This window comes from Scyliorhinus canicula, chromosome 5 (genome assembly GCF_902713615.1).
Source record: "Scyliorhinus canicula chromosome 5, sScyCan1.1, whole genome shotgun sequence".
Lineage (NCBI taxonomy): Eukaryota > Metazoa > Chordata > Chondrichthyes > Carcharhiniformes > Scyliorhinidae > Scyliorhinus > Scyliorhinus canicula.
Window position 1 is genome coordinate 26,186,145 of NC_052150.1, and position 19,647 is coordinate 26,205,791.

A 19,647-nucleotide genomic window follows, 5' to 3' on the forward strand; every position below is an offset into this window, starting at 1 on the left:
AGATATACTACAACTACAGGATCTCCATTACCTGCTTTGCTTGTTACATCTTTGAATAATTCAAGCAAATTAGTGAACTTTGAGATAAATTGTTTAAGATTTTTATTTGAGGGTCTCGGCTGAGCCATTCCAAGTTAGTCGAACTCCAAGAGAGCTTCTCCAATCTTGGTTACAACCCCCTAGGGCAGGGGTGGGCAAACTTTTCCGTGCAAGGGCCGCATTCAGAAATTCACAATTCACAAAGGGCCGCATAGTATATTAAGTAAAATAATTACTTCACCCGGTTATGATTCTGGGCGCCTCATATAGAACATAGAACAGTACAGCACAGAACAGGCCCTTCGGCCCTCGACGTTGTGCCAAGCAATGATCACCCTACTCAAGTCAACGTATCCAACCCTATACCAGTAAGTAACCCAACAGCCCCCCCACCCATTAACCTTTAAAAAAAAAAATTTAAAAAAAAAAAAATTAAAAAAAAAAATTTTTTTTTTTTTTTTTTTAATGACTTGGTGGGCCGCAGAAATACCTTTGGCGGGCCGCATGCGGCCCGCGGGCCGTAGTTTGCCCACCCCTGCCCTAGGGGGAGGTCCCATTAATGGCCAATGCACATCAAAATCCAGAGCTTTTTTGCCCTTTGTGACCTCTGCTGCTTTCCTGTGCGAGAATGCCATCACGTATTGGATCAAAGTCCCTCAGAAACTGACAGGAATCTTGAGGCAAATCATTTCTGAAATATGCCACCTTCTGAATAATCAGTGTCAGATAAACCCAGAATATACTGATAGCAAATCTAATACAAGTGTATGTTGCTGTGAGCAGCACATCATTAGAATGGACATCATGTCACAGTTAAGGAACTAAGAGTGTGTCAAATGTTTGAAATAGCAAAGTCTGTTACGCTTGGAAAAATAATTAATTACAATATTAATATTTTTAAAATGTGAAATCTTGCCATGTCATTCTTTCAACTATCAAAATGGAAGTTTTAAATTATTTTTAATAGTTATCAGTCTTTACAGGGGTCGTAACCCTTCAGGCACCCACCAATGACTCTGTAGACAGAAATGAAGACCAGTGTGAAAAGGATAAAGGCCGTGTTCCATGTCCATATATTCGTATCCACTGCAGAGATTCCCAAAAACATGAAGATAATGGTCTCCGCTCCACTTGCCAGCATTTTCATCGCGTACCTGACGGTGGTGATAGACTGCTCACAGAGGTTGGCCTTTACATATTTCTGACAGCAAATGCCACAGAACGCGATACTGGCGGAAAAGAACCAAGACTGTTTAAGGATGGAAGAACAAAGGCAAAAACTCAACAACATCGTCCCCATTGAATCGCGCAAGAATATTGGTCACATTTCCCCTTCACTCCCCTGTCTGGTCTACCCAAGCAGCTTCTAAGCAGTTATAATCATATCATAGCATCTACATTGCAGAAGGAGGCCATTCGACCCATCGAGTCTGAGCCAGCCCCTGGAAAGAGAACTCTCCCCTTAGCCGACACCCCCACCCTATCATCGTAACCCAGTAACCCCACCCCTTTTTTGGACACTAAGGGCAATTCAGCATGACCAATCCACCTAACCTGCACATCTTTGCATTGTGGGAGGAAACTGAAGCACCCGGATGAAACCCATGCAGACATGGGGAGGACGCGCAGACTCTGCAAAGGCAGTGACCCAAGCCGGGATTCTAACCTGGGTTCCTCAAGCTGTGAAACAACTGTGCTAACCACTGTGCTACCATGCCGTACCATACCACTCTACGGTACTGCACACTGGTGTTTCCATTGACAAGAGAACAGAGACTTGTGGCTAGTTCAAGAGCCCTTATTGAAATTTCCCCCAGTTTCTCAAGAGGAAGCTGGGCAAGCACCTGAAGGAAAAAGTGCCTGTTTTCCACCCATTAATGGCCATTTTCTCAGAAGCCGTTTGCACATTACAAGCAAGAGTATTCCCAAAGTTTTGTGAGTGTTTTTGAATTAAGTGGTTAGGGATGGAACATGTACAAGGCACTCTCACCCGGTTTCCCATTCCTCACATGTGAATGCATATTTTTAGGGAACAACAGGACCAATCATGATGCTGTGCTCGCTCATCACCCAGACCCGCTCTGTCAAGGATCAATGGGTAGCTGCTCGGTCAGCCACAGGAGATCAGGTACACCATGGCTGGTTATAGCACCATACAACAACCCTGCCTGAGATCAGTTAAGATAGTAAAAAACAGAATTGAACCTGGCACATTCTAGCCTCAGATTCATTGACTGAGCCAGCAGAGGGCGTCCTTCTCCCACTTTTCTGTTCGATATCCCCAAACCATGCAGCATCCATAGCTGAGAATGTCGAGGGGTGCCCTTTCTGTTTCTAAGTACAGGTAGCTGAGAGGTCAACGCAGTCAACGGTTTTTTAAAAAACACTCACGCTAATACAGCGGAGAGGGAAAGCATCTCTGCGGTGAGGTAGGACAAGTATGAAATGACAAAGACAAATCCAGGTTCGATCACCCTCACACGCTCAGTGAATCTGGTTACCACGGACAACAGGAATCCAAAGATGATGCCAACGGCAATTCCACCCAAACTTGCGACAAAGAAAGAAACTGGGGGGAAAGAAAGAACAAATAGTCCCATTTAAAACTTCAATCTGATGTAAAATATGTTAAGATATATATATATGAAAGACACATATATATCAGCATAATACTTGATACTGCCGAGCAACAATGGTAATTTACATAGAATATTTAATGCACCAAACTATTATAAACGCACTTCACAGGCATGTTAACAAACCAAATTTGACACCAAGTCACCCGAGGTCATTTCAGGTTTTGAGGAGTGTCTTCGAGGAAAAGAGGTACAAAAGCAGAGAGATTTAAAGAGGGAATTTCAGACTTTACGGGCCTTGGTAACTGAAAGCACAGTCACCAACATTGCAACAATTGTAATCAGGACTCCGCAAGAGGCCAGAATTTTGGTAACAACATGACTAGAATTCTCTGGTTGTTGGGATTCTGTTTCGACCAGCAGGGTACCCCCTCCCTCCGGTTTCCCAGCGGCATGGGGTGGCTTCAATGGGAAATCCCATTGTCAAGCGGCGGGATAGAGAATCTCACCACCAGCGAATGACGCGCCACCAAGAAACATGCGGCTGGGAGACCGGAGAATCCAGCCCCATATTTCCTGGAGGGCTGCAGGGTCAGTGGAAGGATCAGCCTCACTGGGCGAGGAATGGAGCGAAGGAATAGAATTTGTGACCGGGTTCAATCGTATGTTTAAGAATGTCAGCCTGAGCTCAAGCATAACATTGTTGCCTCTGAGTTAGGAGATTATGGGTTCAAGTACCACTCCAGAGACTTAAACACATAATATAGGCTGACACACCAATGAAATCCCCTGGGAATTTGCACTGGTTGAGGGTGCTTGCATTTATTCTCATCCTGAGATTGTTACAACTGAATGGCTTGCTGGCCACTTCAGAGGGCAGTTAAAAATCCACACACGTTGCTGTGGAACTGGAGTCACATTTAGTCTAGATCGAATACGCAGGCCAGGTTTCTTCCCCCAAAGGGTCATTCAGCAAATCAGCTGGGTTTCATTGTGGTCGTCTTCCTTAAAAGGTCGGTAGTGCTCTCATACCTATGCCTTTGAAATAGTCCAGGCCTTGAATATTCCCTGCTCCCACTGCAACGAATGAGTCAAAGACATTGTACAGCACCTAAAAGAAGGAGAAAATTACACTCGAGATCAACCCAGGTTGCAGAATAGATGCTTCAGATAGAACCTAATACAGATGCAAAATACCATGGACGCAAGAAATCTAAAATAAAAACAGAAAATTCTGGAAATACCAGTAACTCGGGCCACATCTGTGGAGGGAGAAAAACAGAGTTAATAGGCAGAATTTTATCGGGATATTTGAACCCTGACCTCAGGGTAAAAAGCGGGTCCCAAGTCGCACGGGACCAGCTCAGCAATTTTACCACAGGTGGTCTCCTAGCTCGTAAGCTGTGGGCTCATTGTCCAATTTGGGATAGCAGGCGGACTCCGGAGGCTGCCCAATTGCGGGCCAGCAGCGTTGAAGCGCCAGCATGATTGGGGGAGAGGGCGCTGCTGAGGACTGCGGGACACCGAGAGTCTCCCAAAGCTAAGTTAAATAAAAATTAAGGCATTCATGGGGCCGAGGGGTAACCCCCAGCGATGGTCGTTGGGGATGCAGTGCTGCCGTCCCCGCTCATGGCCCCGCCTTTGGCCCATGACGTCCATTTAGCTGGCAGCTTGTCCACGTGGCAGGAAGGTCACCCCATTGTTAGCAAAGTGTTAACAGTGCTGTAAACGTATTTTTCCTTTAATGATAGAAATCAGCTGCCTGCCTCCTTGCGGTGGGCAGCCTTCCTGCTTCTGGTGCCCCCTGCTGGTAAAATGCCCAATGGCAGAACTGCACCAAGAGGTCTCCCAGAAGTCAGGAAAACCCAGGCCAATGTGTCAGGACGATGATCTTCCATCAGAACAATTCTAATGAAGGTTATCAACGTGAAACATGAACTCGGTTTCTCTCTCCGCAGATGTGGCCTCACCTGCTGAGTATTTCCCAGCATTTTCTGTATTTACTTGAAGGAACCTTCCTGATATGAAAGCTCCTGAATTCAGACATTTTCTAAATTCCATTATAGGATTTTACAACACTTTAAATATTCAAACAGTTGCTTCTCATAGATGAATTGAATATTAGCAGTCGCTTGGTTATACAAAACTTGAATATTGCTGAAAAGAGAGACAAGTTGCTGAGACTTTTTGTTTTGCACTCATCAAGACAAACGCAAGAATACCAAATTTCAAATACCCATAAGAATGTCAACCACAGAGGAAAAGAGTCCTGATTGGTTGGCAACTCAACTCGGATTGGCTGAGGCATTGCCATGGAGAAAGCAGGAAGGAAATCTTGGGCTCCCCAAACTCCTGGGTAATGCAAAAAGGCTTAAACCTATTACTTTTGTTTGCAGAGAATGGATCTCGATGTATTTCATGTCTAGCAAGCATAAATAAACCACAATACAAGTGTCACCGATTATATTAAATTGGTTGTTGGTGCTGTGATCAATGCAATAAATTGTTATATATAATATTTTAGATTTGTGGTCTTAAAACCCCTGGTTTAAGATACATTCAGGCTGAGTCTCTACTAAAGCTGTAATTAAGGTGTTGTAAAAGGTGAGGTAATCATTATATTTAACCATTTACTTGTTTACAGAGAGATGGCTAATGGAACATTGTTTTGCTTGCAGGAGATTCCCTGGGGTGTAGATAATTTGAGGGAGTGGTGTTTAGTCCTAGCTAAGCAGGTCATGGGACAACTTAGTGGGATACTGATGATGTAATGGGAGGAGACAGGTCTATCTGTAGTTTTGCAGTCTGCTAGAAACAGGAATGATTTTAAGTTGAACTGCAGTTTGCTGTAGGAGTTGAGTCTGACAAGACAGTAGGATTTTAAGGTTGTTCCTGAAATGGTATCTCTATCAAAAGGTCTGCACATTTAAGCTGGAAACCTGATAGTTAACTTTATTTGTAAGTGACATTTGAACTGTATTGGGTTGCTTAAATGGAATATAACGGCAGGTGCAGATAGCAAGTTAAAGTTAAGTCCTTTTATTTAAGAACTGTTTGACTAATAATTGTAAAGCTATTTCTTTGCTGTTAACGTGGTTAATTCTGGGTTTAAATTAAAGTTTGTTTTAAAATAAAAGATACATATTGGTCAGAATCATCACTCTTGGGGTGAAGTATCCTTTCCTCACAGTTTTAACAAATTGAAAGTTGTTTGGGGTTTCTCGTCCGGTATCCTAACAGAAGTTGGGGTCTGGTCCAGTGGCGTTATTAGCATACTCAGGAATGTTCAGTAAGTGCTGCCCAGTCATAGAATCGCAGAATCCCTGCAGTTCAGAAGGAGGTCATTTGGCCCATCAGGTCTGTAACCATCCAAAGGAGCACCCCACCAACCCTATCCCGCAACCCCACATAACCTTTGGACACCAAGGGGCCATTTAGGATGGCCAAACAGCCTAACCTGCATATCTTTGGACTGTGGGGGGAAACCGAGGCATCTGGAGGAAACCCAAGCAGACACAGGGAGAATGTGGAAACTCCACACAGACAGTCACCCAAGGTGGGAATTGAACCCGAGTCCCTAGCGTTGTTAGCAGCTGTGCTAACTACTGTACCGCCGAGCCATCCATGGAATCATGGAATAACATCTAACAATGGATGTTTTGTTTTGTGTTTTGGTTGAGTATGGTTTGTTGTTTGTCTGCTATAAACAGCTGAAGGAAAATGTTATTCAATTCGATCAGGTAATCACTGGGACGGATACTATACGCACCCGGTATTGCACCAGCACTGACAATTATACATGGTGTTGCTCAATTGTGTGGTGGGAAGAACATTGTTTTGGTCGAATTGTAGCAATTGAACAACAGGTTGAGCAAGCTGTTTCACACTGTTACTATGCAGGGTTACACAAGTGGTATTTTCCACTAACAGGATGCTTCCGCCAGTCCAAAAAACCCCCACTGGAACACCTAATCTGGGATCTTCACTGCACAGCTATAGAACATAGAACATATGAATGAGTGCTGCCAAAAATGTTAAAGCTAAGACCCGATAATAGACCCCACAGCACCCTCTAGAAAAAAGCAAGAAATATGTTTTACCCTCCATCCTGGTTAATAGTCTCAACGCCAGTCATCTTTTCTATGTTTCATGTTTCTTACATTACAACATTGGCAACACTTCAATAGTACTTGGCAGCGCGGTAGCATTGTGGATAGCACAATCGCTTCACAGCTCCAGGGTCCCAGGTTCGATTCCAGCTTGGGTCACTGTCTGTGCGGAGTCTGCACATCCTCCCCGTGTGTGCGTGGGTTTCCTCCGGGTGCTCCGGTTTCCTCCCACAGTCCAAAGATGTGCAGGTTAGGTGGATTGGCCATGATAAATTGCCCTTAGTGTCCAAAATTGCCCTTAGTGTTGGGTGGGGTTACTGGGTTATGGGGATGGGGTGGAGGTGTTAACCTTGGGTAGGGTGCTCCTTCCAGGAGCCGGTGCAGACTCGATGGGCCGAATGGCCTCCTTCTGCACTGTAAATTCTATGTAATACTTCATCGGGACGCTCTGCTGTCATGGAAGGCACTATAAAAATGTAAGTCTTTTATTCGTTCTGTTTCTCAAACCCCGATGTGCGTTGATTGGCCGTTTCCCTACATAATGGGGCTCTCCCCCCAAAAGTAATTGAGTGTTTGGAAGCACTTCCGGATTGGACGATAAATCAAACCTTTCTTCACAAACATAGAATCAGAGAATTTACAGAAGGAGATCATTCGGCACATCAAGTCTGCACCGGCCCTTGGAAAGCGCACCCTACCTAAGCCCATACCTCTACCCAATCCCTGTTGCTCGACCTACCATTTTTTGGACAATAGCGGCAATTTCAACTCAGTCAATCCACCTAATCTGCACATCTCTGGACTGTGGGAGGAAACCGGAGCACACGGAGGAAATCCACGCAGACATGGAGTGGACGTGCAGACTCCGCACAGACAGTGACCCAAGCCAGGAATTGAACCTGGAACCCTGGAGCTGTGAAGCAACAGTGCTAATCACTGTCCTGCCGTGCTGCCCTTGTTGAACAATTTTCAAGGATGAGCAGCTGAAAGCAAGTGTATCCAGATGTGTATAAAATATGTAAAATGTACCTAGCTATTGTCATTTGCTGATACATATTTTAAGAATAAAGAAAGCTATTGTCACACTTTCTAAAATAACTCTCAGTACTGGTGCTTTGCCTATAGTTATCACTAGGGGGCACCAAGCTTCTGCATTTCAGACAACCAGGTTTGACTTGTCGAAACAATTGGCCCGATTCTCCGTTCTTGAGACTAATAATAATAATCTTTATTGGCACAAGTAGGCTTACATTAACACTGCAATGAAGTTACTGTGGAAAGCCCCTAGCCGCCACACTCCGGCGCATGTTCGGGTACACAGCGGGAGAATTCAGAATGTCCAATTCATCTGACAAGCACGTCTTTCGGGACATGCGGGAGGAAACCGGAGCACCCGGAGGAAATTCACACAGACACGGGGAGGACATGCAGACTCCATACAGACAGTGACCCAAGCCGGTAATAAACCTGGGACCCTGGTGCTATGAAGTAACGGTGATAACCAGTGTGCTACTGTGCCACCCCAAGGACGGGATTCTCCGGCCCCATCTGCCCGGCGACCGGAGAGTCCCGCCCATAGCCAATGGAATTCTCCATTGTACGCGGCTCGCCCGTGACGTTCTTGCAGTGGGTGCAGCGGGAGAATCCAGCCCTAAGTGTAGATACCATGAAAAGATTCACAGATTTCCACAACAGCAAAATGGCACCGCACCTGGACCGATTCCGCGACATTTGCCGCAAATAACTGCCGGGAGCGGGAGGAGGCTAGAGGGGGATAGGCGAACATGCCGCCCCTCACCTTGGCAGAGAAGCTGGCCCTGGGCTTCCTTGGCAGCCCCAAGGAAAGGGCAGTCGCTGGGGTGGAGATCGGCATTGGGCGAGGAAATGAGGCTCCGCTAAGTTGTGTTCCCCGTGACACGTGTGTCAACACCCCCCCACTCTCACATTCACGCTACCCTCACCCCCACACCATCCTTACCACCACACCACCCTCACACTACACCCACACCACACCCTCACCCCCGCTTCACACACCCTCACCACCCCCACTCCCGTTCTCCAACGCCCCCCCCCCCCCCCCCCCCCCCCCCCCATCCCGCAGTCTAATGATACATCTATACATCTTGCCTCGTGTTTTCCAGGACCTGCTGGTGATGGAGCGTATCCATCTGGGGTCTCCCACCCCAGCCACAGACAGAGTCAGAGTCCTGGGTGCTGACAAGAGCCATCAACATTGGATCACCCAGGTGTAAAATGCTACTGTGGGCAGGAGTCAGACATTGTCAAACGATGCGGAGCACCAGGGCTCATTGCAGAGCGGGCTGTCATCATCCTCCATCCTATGGACCAGACCCATGGTTACTGCCATCCAGAGCCCGCACCCCGTAATGTGGCAGGTAAGTATCTTGGAGGGAGTTGCAGGCAAGGGTGTGGTGGTGGGGGGGGATGGGGTTACGGTGTCCGTGCCCCTAGCCAGTCCCCCCCCCCCCCCCCCCCCCACCTAGTCAGTGCAGCTGGAGGCGATCAAAGCGTTCAGTGCACGTTGGCCCTGATGCACATGTTGTGCACCCTCTCGTGCATTTCCAGGCCCCATGTCCTGCCCACCCGCACCCTCCCCTGCATTCTTCTCGTCAGGCAAGGAGTGGCGTTAATCCTCCTGCTCCAGCACGTCAGCCCTCTGCTGTGCGATGTTGTGGAGGACACAGCAGGCGGGTGACCCTCTCAGCATCTTATTGAAAGGCCCCTCCAGAGCAGTCCAGGCACCTGAACTGCATCTTTAGGATACCGAAGCACTGTTCAACGATGCTCCTGGTTGCTGCATGGGAATCATTGTAGTGGGTTTCCAAGTCAGTTTGTGGCCTCCGGATAGACATCATCAGCCATTACCGCAGAGGATAACCCCTGTCGCCCAGGAACCAACCCCCCAGTCGGGGATGAGCCTCGAAGAGGCCAGGAATCATTGAGTGTGCCAGAATGAAGGCGTCGTGCACATCGCCCGGGTATCGGGCACAGTCGTGCATGATGCGCACCTGACGGTCACACACCAGCTACACGTTCATCGAAGGGAGCCCGTTTCGGTTTGTGTAGAGCGGCCTGTTACCTGCAGTTGCTCATAGAGGGACATGCATTCCGTGGATCACTGGACCTGGGGCATCTCGACGAACCCTGCTGACCTGGCACCCTGGTGAGCTCGGTCCACATTGAAGTGGATGTATTGTGACGACTGGGCCTATAGGGGCTCCATGATGGGGCGGATGCACCTGGGCACTGAGTTCCATGAGATCCCAGACAGGTTCCCACTTGGCACCTGAAAGGACCCCATGGCGTAAAAGTTCAGGGCAACCGTCACCTTGACGTCACCTACATTTGTTCTCGCAATGTGTTGGAATTGTAAAAGGACCCAAGTTCGAATCCCGGCTCTGGGTCACTGCCCATGTGGAGTTTTCAGATTCTCCCTGTGTCTGCTTGGGTTTCAACCCCACAACCCAAAGATGTGCAGGTTCGGTGGATTGGCCACATTAAATTGCCCCTTAATTGCAAAAAAAATAATTGGGTACTCTAAATTTATAGAAAAAAAAGGAATAGTAAAAGGAATTTTATTCATGTTTAGCAATGACCTCTATTGGCTGAAACTCTATTGATCCTGCTTAAACATACAGTATAGAATGAAGTATGCACCACACTTGTCAGAGAGTCGGTTTCAGTTTGAAAACGGGCGTGTAGCTCTCCAGCTGTACAGCTGAGGTTTCTCTCAGGAATCCCCGGCACTCTGTGAAGACAGAATCTGGGGGGCGTGGCTTCCACAGTCTGTAGAGGTGGGGCCTGATTGAGGGACCACCATCTTTCACAGGTGCCTCGATCTGCACTAGAAATAAATACCCCCCCCCCCCCCCCCCCACGCCACCATGGAAACAGGGAGCCCTGCCACCCCCTCCCCTCCCACACAAGCATCAGGGCATTTGCCTCCTCCCCCCACACCCAGAGGCATCAGGGTGCCCCGCCAATCCCCCGCTGCCTGTCATAATATACACACAAGTATATGATGGTGCATAGACAGACACTGACTGACACACTGAAAGACCAATCAACACACAGAACACAGCAGCCAATCACCAGACAGGACACGGCCACTATAAAGCCAGAGGGCATTAGTTTTCCCTCTCATTCGGGATGTAGCCTCTGAGACAGCCAGAGCCCATAATCAGTAACACGAACATCTACCATGTGCTAGCAGTATAGTCTGGTCAGGTTAGCCTCAGGTCTTCAGTCAACCTAACATTGTGTTGACCCACAGTGCAAGTATGTTTAACTGCTCATAGTTAAATAAAATAGAGTTGTACTTCTACAAGTGTTGGTAGCCTGTCTCTTCTACTGCTCTGGTAAACGCAGTCCTCGCAGACCCAGCATACCCAACACATCAACGCCTACATCAACGCACAGGCATCGGGGCGTCCCCTCTTCCTCCAACCATACAAGCATTGGGGTGCTCCCCGATTACACAGGCATCAGGACGCCCCCCCCCCCCCCCCACCCCCACCAAACATGCATCGGGGTGCCCCTGCTCCACAGGCCCACCCTCCACCCCGAAGCCATCCCATACACATTGGGGCATCCCCTCCTCTCCCAACCACACAGGCATCGGGGTGCCTCCCCCCCCCAGCAGTCAGGCATTTGTGCGCCCCCCCCCCCCTACCACACAGGCATCAGAGCACCCCCCGCACTCAGGCTTAGAGTGCCCGTTCACCACTCAGGCATCAGGACATCCCCGCCATCATCACTCAGGCACCAAGGCGCCTCTCCTCCCCCCACCACACAGGCATGGGGTGACCCACCCACCCACCACAGAGGCATGGGGTAGCCTGACCACAAAGTCTTCAAGTGCCCTCCCAACCACACAGGCATCCGGGCGCCCCTCCCACTATAACAAGCTTTTCAAAACCGGTTGTAAACCTTGGTGGCGTGACATTATGTCAGAGAGATATGGATATTCTTTTTTTTTAAAGAAATTTTTATTGAAATTTGTACAAAATATAAACATCTCAACTCTATTAACAAAACAACCGCGGTAACACCCCAAGAACAATACCCACCCAACTTCAAAAGCAACTACAAACAAAATGACAAAAAAAACAAAAGAACACCCAAACAACAAAAGGGAAAGAGATAACACCTGCCACATCCCACAAACCCATGTACACAGTTCTCCCTCCCACCGATTCAAACCCCCCCCCCCCCCCCCCCCCTCCCTCCCCCGGGTTGCTGCTGCTGCCGGCCTATTTCCCTACCGTTCCGCCAGGAAGTCCAGGAAAGGCTGCCACCGCCTAAAGAACCCTTGTACTGATCCCCTCAGGGCAAATTTCACCTTCTCCAATTTAATGAACCCTGCCATATCATTGATCCAGGCCTCCACGCTTGGGGGCCTCGCATCCTTCCATTGGAGCAAGATCCTCCGCCGGGCTACTAGGGACGCAAAGGCCAGAACACCGGCCTCTTTCGCCTCCTGCACTCCCGGCTCCACTGCAACCCCAAAAATTGCGAGTCCCCAGCCTGGCTTGACCCTAGATCCCACCACCCTCGACACAGTCCTTGCTACCCCCTTGCAAAACTCCCCTAGCGCTGGGCACGCCCAAAACATATGGGCGTGGTTCGCTGGGCTCCCCGAGCACCTAGCACACCTGAACTCGCCCCCGAAAAACCTACTCATCCTCGTCCCAGTCATGTGGGCCCTATGCAGCACCTTGAACTGTATGAGGCTAAGCCTCGCACAGGAAGAGGAGGAACTCACTCTCTCCAGGGCATCCGCCCACGTCCCCGCCTCAATCTCCTCACCCAGCTCCTCTTCCCATTTACCCTTCAGTTCCTCCACCGAGGCCTCGTCTACCTCCTGCATCACCCGGTATTTGTCCGAAATCCTCCCTCCTCCAACCCACACCCCCAAGAGCAACCTATCCCGCACCCCTCGTGGGGGAAGCAAGGGGAACCCCTCCACCTGCTGCCTGGCAAATACCCTCACCTGCATGTACCTAAACATGTTCCCGGGGGGAGCCCAAACTTCCCCTCTAACTCCCCCAAGCTCGCGAACCTCCCCTCCACAAACAGGTCCCTCAACCTCCTAACCCCTGCCCTGTGCCAGTCCAGAAATCCGCCATCAATGCTCCCTAGGACAAACCGATGGTTCCCCCGTATCGGGACCTCCATCGAGCCCCCACTTCTCCCCTATGCCGTCTCCATTGCCCCCAAATTTTGAGGATAGCCGCCACCACCGGGCTCGTGGTATACTTCGTTGGAGGGAGTGGCAACGGCGCCGTTACCAGCGCCTCCAGGCTCGTGCCCACACATGACGCCGCCTCCATCCTCTTCCATGCTGCCCCTTCCTTGTCCATTACCCACTTACGCACCATCGCTGCGTTGGCAGCCCAATAGTACCCACAGAGGTTGGGCAACGCCAGCCCCCCCTTATCCCTGCCCCATTCCAGGAACACTCTTCTCACCCTCGGAGTCCCATGCGCCCACACAAATCCCATGATACTCCTGTTGACCCTCCTAAAAAAGGCCTTCGGGATAAGGATGGGGAGGCACTGGAACAGGAACAAAAACCTCGGGAGCACCGTCATCTTAACGGACTGCACCCTCCCCGCCAGTGACAGCGGTAACATATCACACCTCTTAAACTCCTCCTCCATCTGCTCCACCAACCTTGTGAGGTTGAGCTTGTGCAGGGCCCCCCAGCTCCCAGCCACCTGGACCCCTAGGTACCTGAAGCTCTTCCCTGCCTGCTTCAGTGGGAGCCTACCAATCCCCTCCTCTTGATCCCCCGGATGCACCACAAACAACTCACTCTTGCCCAGGTTCAACTTATACCCAGAGAAACCCCCGAATTCACTAAGAATCCTCATCACCTCCGGCATCCCCCCCCACCGGGTCCGCCACATACAGCAACAGGTCGTCCGCATACAGTGACACTCGATGCTCCTCCCCACCCCGCACCAGGCCCCTCCAGTTCCCTGACTCCCTCAATGCCATGGCCAGGGGCTCAATCGCCAACGCGAAGAGCAAGGGGGACAGGGGGCACCCCTGAGATATGGTTATTCAATGAGGGGGGGAACATATTATGAGGAAACCCTATAATGATATTTAAATTTATAAAAATTTATTGAAATGAGGCGAGAACCTTGTTACGTCATGGGCAGAAGGCGGGGAAAATCGGGGGCAAGATTTCTCCGGCGAAAATTTTATTTCCTAACTCACAAGATTTTGAGTCCACGTCACTGTTTACGCTGACTGAAAATCATCCCCACGTTTTATATTCTACCCAAATTATTTGAATCGCTGATCTAATTATTAAATCCGCCAGTAGCATGGCTCTTATTGCCATTGATGAGTTATTCCAATCACTTCAATTTGTATATTTCAACTGGGAATGTGTTACTGCACAAATACGATATAAGACTCAACCCCTCATTGGTTGGCCAGTATATTGCTATGGCTCATTGGTTACCATGGTAACATAACGAGTTCCAGATTCCCGAGATAGATCGCTGGTTTTGCTCCAACTCGCTTGTCTTGTGCAGGCTCCCCAAAGAGAGCAAACAAGGCTATTTATAGTTCCACAAGTCCTGAATTTTGTCAGGAAAGATAAATTAGCCTCATACAACGTCCAGAGAACAGTGGTGTGTGTGAAGCACTAGTTAAGTCAGTTTTGTACCTACATTGCTAAGGCTTGAAATCATCCCCGAGTCTCCAAGAGTTAAAGTTTCTGACTGCAGGGTTGAAAAATCACAGGAGCGTGTTCAAAGAATTCGGGCTGGATTCTCCGATTCTGAGGCTATAGGCGCGATTCACCGCTCCCCGCGCCGGGTGGGAGAATTGCGGGAGGGCCCCCTGACAAATTTCACGCCCCCCTGGTGCCCCCCGCGATTCTCCCCCCCCCCCCCCCCCCCCCCCGCTCGGAAGAATCGGCGCTCGCTGTTTTTCACTGCGACCGGCGATTCTCCAACCCGGATGGGCCGAGCGACCTGCCGTTCGCGGCCGTTTCACGACGACGGCAAACACACCTGGTCGCCGCTGTCGTTAAACGGGAGTGAGAAGCCCATTTGGGGCTTGTAGGTAGTCTAGCAAGGAAAGAGCACCACGACTGTGCTCGGGAGGCGACAGGCCCGCACTCGGTGCCCACCGATCGTGGGGCCGGCGTCTAAATCGGACGCACTATTTCCCCTCCGCCGCCCCGCAAGATCGAGCCGCCACATCTTGCGGGGCAGCTGAGGGAAAGACGGCCACCGCGCATGGGCGGGTTTGTGCTGTCAGCGTCATGACGTCAGCCGCGCATGCGCGGGTTGGAGCCGGCCAACCTGCGCATGTGCAGCTGACGTCATTAGGTGCGCCGGCCGCGTCATTCTTGGAGCGATGCCCCCATGGCCGAGAGTTACGGAGCACCGCTCCTATCCCCACCGGGAGGGGAGAATAGGGGGCGAGGAGCGGCGTCCGAGGCCGTCGTGAAACTCGGCCGAGCTCACGACGGCCCTCCCGATTTTTCCCGGGAGCGGAGAATTCCGCCCTATGTCCTGAGGAAGTGTCTAGTTTTACAATAAAAATGTCGGCGGTGGGTAAAACTCCCGGCGTTCCCAATATAAATGGACGGAGAATTGCTGGGTCCGTGACCGTGCGTGTGCACGCCAATGACCTGCAGCGGTCGCACTGTGCAACATGGCGCCGGCCACGCAAGGACTCGGCCGGCCAAATAGTGTCCCCCAGGACCCCTGCTTGCTACCCCCGGACCACCACCCCAACCCTCTTTGAAGCCCTCCCCCCTCCTGCCAGCAGCACAGTTCACTCCCGACTGTGGCGGCACTGGACACAGTCCACAGCTGCCACACTGGGTTTACGAAAACGCAAACCACACGCGACCCGCGCGGTTATGAACTCGGCCCATCGGGGGCGGAGCATCGAGCGAGGGCCTCAAAGCGACTCGCCGACGCGGTCACAATGACATGTGGCACTGCTAGATGATGCCGATTTGGAGGGGAGGGATCATTTGGAAAATGGCGCGAACTCGATTCGGTCGCAAACGGGGATTGTCCGCCCGATCACTGGATAGGATTTTGGCATCGGGGAAAGGAGAATACCGTTTATCTTTTTGTTTGAACATCTTTCATTTAATAGGCATAAAAATTTTGGCGATGGAAAAAAAATTAGGCTGTCTGACTGACATTTAATAGTCATCCAATCAGATATCAGCTCGCTTTCTGATTGGATACAAAAAGGCAGTGTGGCATGAGGATGACCAATGTTGGCTGGCCAATGGTGGGAGTATACGGGTGGGGCAGTTGGAGACAGGAGAGCTTGTGGGAAAACCTTGGTGTATGCCTAGAGTTGGCAACCCTAGAATCATAGAATTTACAATGTAGGAGGCCATTCGGTCCATCGAGTCTGCACCAGTCCTTCGAAAGAGTACCCTACTTAAGCCCATGCCTCCACCATATCCCTGTAAACCCGACCTAACCTTTTGGACACTGAGGGGCAATTTAGCATCGCCAATCCACCTAACCAGCACATCTTTGGACTGCCCTAATCGCTTGTTAGTGAAGTTTACAGGAAGATGATCACATTTTTCTTTATCTTTTTTTCAATCGATTCAGTCCTCTATGAGAACAATTTGAGATGTGGTAAACGTGGCATGCTTGGGAACAACAGGTAACTTGTTGCCATGGTTCCAGAATGTTATGGTTTCCTTGCTTCACGTTTAGGTCTGCGGGTTTGGCGATGGGAGCAGAAAATCTCAGGAGAAGCCCAAATTGGTTTTCATGCCGCCGTAAAAGTGGGACACGATTGATTGTTCCCACGAAGTACCGGGATTCCCGACATTTAACATTGGGAACATCATTTCCCTGCATCACCATCAAATTATCACGCCTCTACATGACTACTGGACCCCCCTCCTTCCCGCACCCCCCGCCAAACCCAACCCTCCCCCCCCAATTCCTCCTCCACGCCCAGGCCTAGCACTACTTAGTGACTGCCTCACTCAAGGGGTGGGGGTGGGGGGTGGTTACGTTACGTGGAGTGTGGTCTGCATGGTGTGGGGAGGCGGGGGGGGGGGGGTAGGGGGGATGGGGAATTAATTCCTGGTTGACTTTTGTCCACTGGGATTACCTTTAAATGGTGGCCCAGGGCAGCACGGTGGCGCAGTGGTTAGTACTGCCGAGGTCCCAGGTTCGATCCCGGCTCTGGGCCACTGTCCGTGTGGAGTTTGCACATTCTCCTTGTGTTTGCGTGGGTTTCGCCCCCACAACCCAAAGATGTGCAGGTTAGGTGGATTGGCCTCGCTAAATTGCCCTTTAATTGGAAAAAATGAATTGGACGCTCTGAATTTCTTTTTGCCCCGATCTTCAAATAACTAAGTTTCAGGCGGGCTGAGCTCTATCATGGCCTTTTTCTTTACTAAGTCCAGAAAGGTCCACAGAGAAACCCGCTGTTGGTGCGAGTGATATCACTACCGCTTTTTCCGTCCGCTATTGGCATTTGCCTATATTTGGGAAACCTGCATCCCGTGGCATTGTGAATTGTGTTCAAGATTGCCCTGACAAAACTGCCCACAATTTTATATAAGCCAGTATGATTCTCACTTAGAGATCACAAGGATAGCCATTGCTGGGTATTCCCAAAGGGTGGGTTTCACACAAAGTATGGCCATTAGCAGAAACCTTCACAAACACTGTCGGAGCAGCCCCTGAACACACTTATATTGTTCTGCTCTACAGCATCAATGCTTTTCAGTTTGATGAAAAAAAACAAATCCACAATTAATAGAAGAAGTAGATACTCTTGTGAAATTGATCACACCAAAGAATTCAAAAAATTAAATCCCAGATATGGCAATGTAATGATTATGATGCTGGACGGAAAACTCAGAGGGTGAGAGTTCAAATCAGTTTTGGATTGGATTTCGTTTATTGTCACGTGTACCGAAGTACAGTGGAAAGTATTTTTCTGCGAGCAGCTCAAACAGATCATAAAGTGCAGGAAAAGAAAAGAAAACAAAATGAAAATACATAATAGGACAACAAGGTACAGAATGTGGCAACCGTACACAGTGTTTAAATTCAGTTTTACAATATTCCGGAAATTAAGCAGCCGCTAAATGGAAATATCACCATGTCGTTGTTGCAATTTCTAAAAACTGGCTCATGAATGTCACTTGGAGAGCAAAGTTGGTCACCGTTGCCTAGGTCTGGCCTGTGTGTGACTCCAGTCCCACACCAATGTGACTGACACACAGATGGCCTGGTGCCGCATCGCCCAGCTGTATCAAACCACTATAAATAATGCCACATGGACTGCAGCAGTTCAATAAGAAGGCCACCACCTTTGAGGGACGACAACGGATGGATAAAAAATGTTTGCTTTGCCAGTGATGACCAAGACGAATGAAAAAAATGCCCTTTTGAAGTAAAGGTTTACAGGGCAATATCTCAGCTCACAAACTAAAAAGGACGTCTCCGCAAATCCAAACGTTTCCCTCCGTTAAACAGGGTGAACAATCAAGGAGTTGAAATGCTGCTATACTTACCACAGTGACTCCATCATTCAGCAGAGATTCTCCAAACACAACGATGAACAATGCTTCGTTCACATGGACGTCTTCAAACACGGTCAACGCAGCTACTGTGTCCACTGCTGCTATCACACTTCCAAAAAGAAGGAATTCCATGAGGCCAACATTGAGGTCTCCTGCGGAGTAATTTGAAACGACAGGGAATGGTTAGTTTCAATTGCAACCTCGGATATCAATATAGTGCCCAGGTGTAATAAAACATCCCAAGGCACATCACAAGAAGGTTATTAGTCAAGTGACACCGAGTCATTTGGGCAAATGTTGGGACAAAAAGATAGTTTTAAGGATTGACTTAGAAGATGAAAGAGGGATGTGGAGAGGTCGAGGGAGGCAATTCTAGAGTGAGGGGTGTCGGCAGCTGAAGGTATGACAAGCAGCAGTGCAGCGAAGGAAATCAGGAAAGCACAAGAGGCCAGAATTAGAGGGGCATAGAGCTCTCAGAGGGTTGAAGGATTTGAGGAGTTTACAGTGATAGGGAGGGGTATGGTCCTGGTGGGACTCGAAGTGAGGAAAATAATTTAAAAATTAAGGATAAACGACTTTGTGGCAAATTTTCACAAGTCCCTGACAGGTCCCTGATGCCTGCGTTTACTGCCCACACTGCAAGTTCTGTGTAAAGGACCCAAGATGGTGGAAGAGTCTATTTTGGTTTTAGTCTGAGGCACAAGTGGTGTGTGTGTCTGTGTGAATGTGAGAGTGTTTGTCTGCGTCTGTGTGTTAGTGTTTGAGTGCGTCTGTGTGTCTGTGCATGCATGTGTACATCTATGTGTAGATGTGGGTGTGAGTGTGTGTCCGCGCGCCTGTCTGCATGCCCAACTTGACTTCAAACTTGGAATTGAATCTGTTCCCCAAACCCAGTGAGAATCAATGTCAGTAGGCAGGATGTGATGAATGTAGGAATTTCAGATGTATTGTATTATATGTATTTGGTGCAGTAAGGGTTAAATGTCTGGGTTAGTGTGCACATGAGTGCTGCAGTAATGTTTTAAAACATCCTGGTTTGCAAGACAACTAGGATTTTTGGGAACCAGATGTGCAATTAAAGCAATGTAAAAGTTTGAGCTAATGGATTTCTGTTTATATTAAGAGGGTTCCCTGTGGAGTAGATAATTAGAGACATAGGGCGAGATTCTCCCATACCCGGTGGGGCGGGGGGTCCCAGCGGGACGGAGTGGCGTGAACCACTCCGGCATCGGCCAGCCCCAAAGGTGCGGAATCCTCCGCACCTTCACGGTCTAGGCCGGCGCTGGAGTGGTTTGCACCCCGCCTGCCGGCGTGGAAGGCCTTTGGTGCCACGCCAGCCGGGGCCGAA

At 49.5% G+C, this 19,647-nt stretch overlaps 1 protein-coding gene across 1 annotated transcript in view; it reads right to left on the minus strand.

Moving 5' to 3' along the window:
- Positions 1-19,647, minus strand: part of LOC119965857 (sodium/hydrogen exchanger 3-like) — a 144,084-nt gene that overhangs the window by 46,378 nt on the left and 78,059 nt on the right. Inside the window, exons 3-6 of the mRNA XM_038796782.1 lie at positions 18,291-18,448; positions 3,648-3,726; positions 2,431-2,608; positions 1,048-1,268 (exon numbers count right to left, since the gene is read on the minus strand). Of these exons, the coding sequence (XP_038652710.1) occupies positions 1,048-1,268; positions 2,431-2,608; positions 3,648-3,726; positions 18,291-18,448 (636 nt within the window). The remainder of the gene's footprint in view (positions 1-1,047; positions 1,269-2,430; positions 2,609-3,647; positions 3,727-18,290; positions 18,449-19,647) is intronic.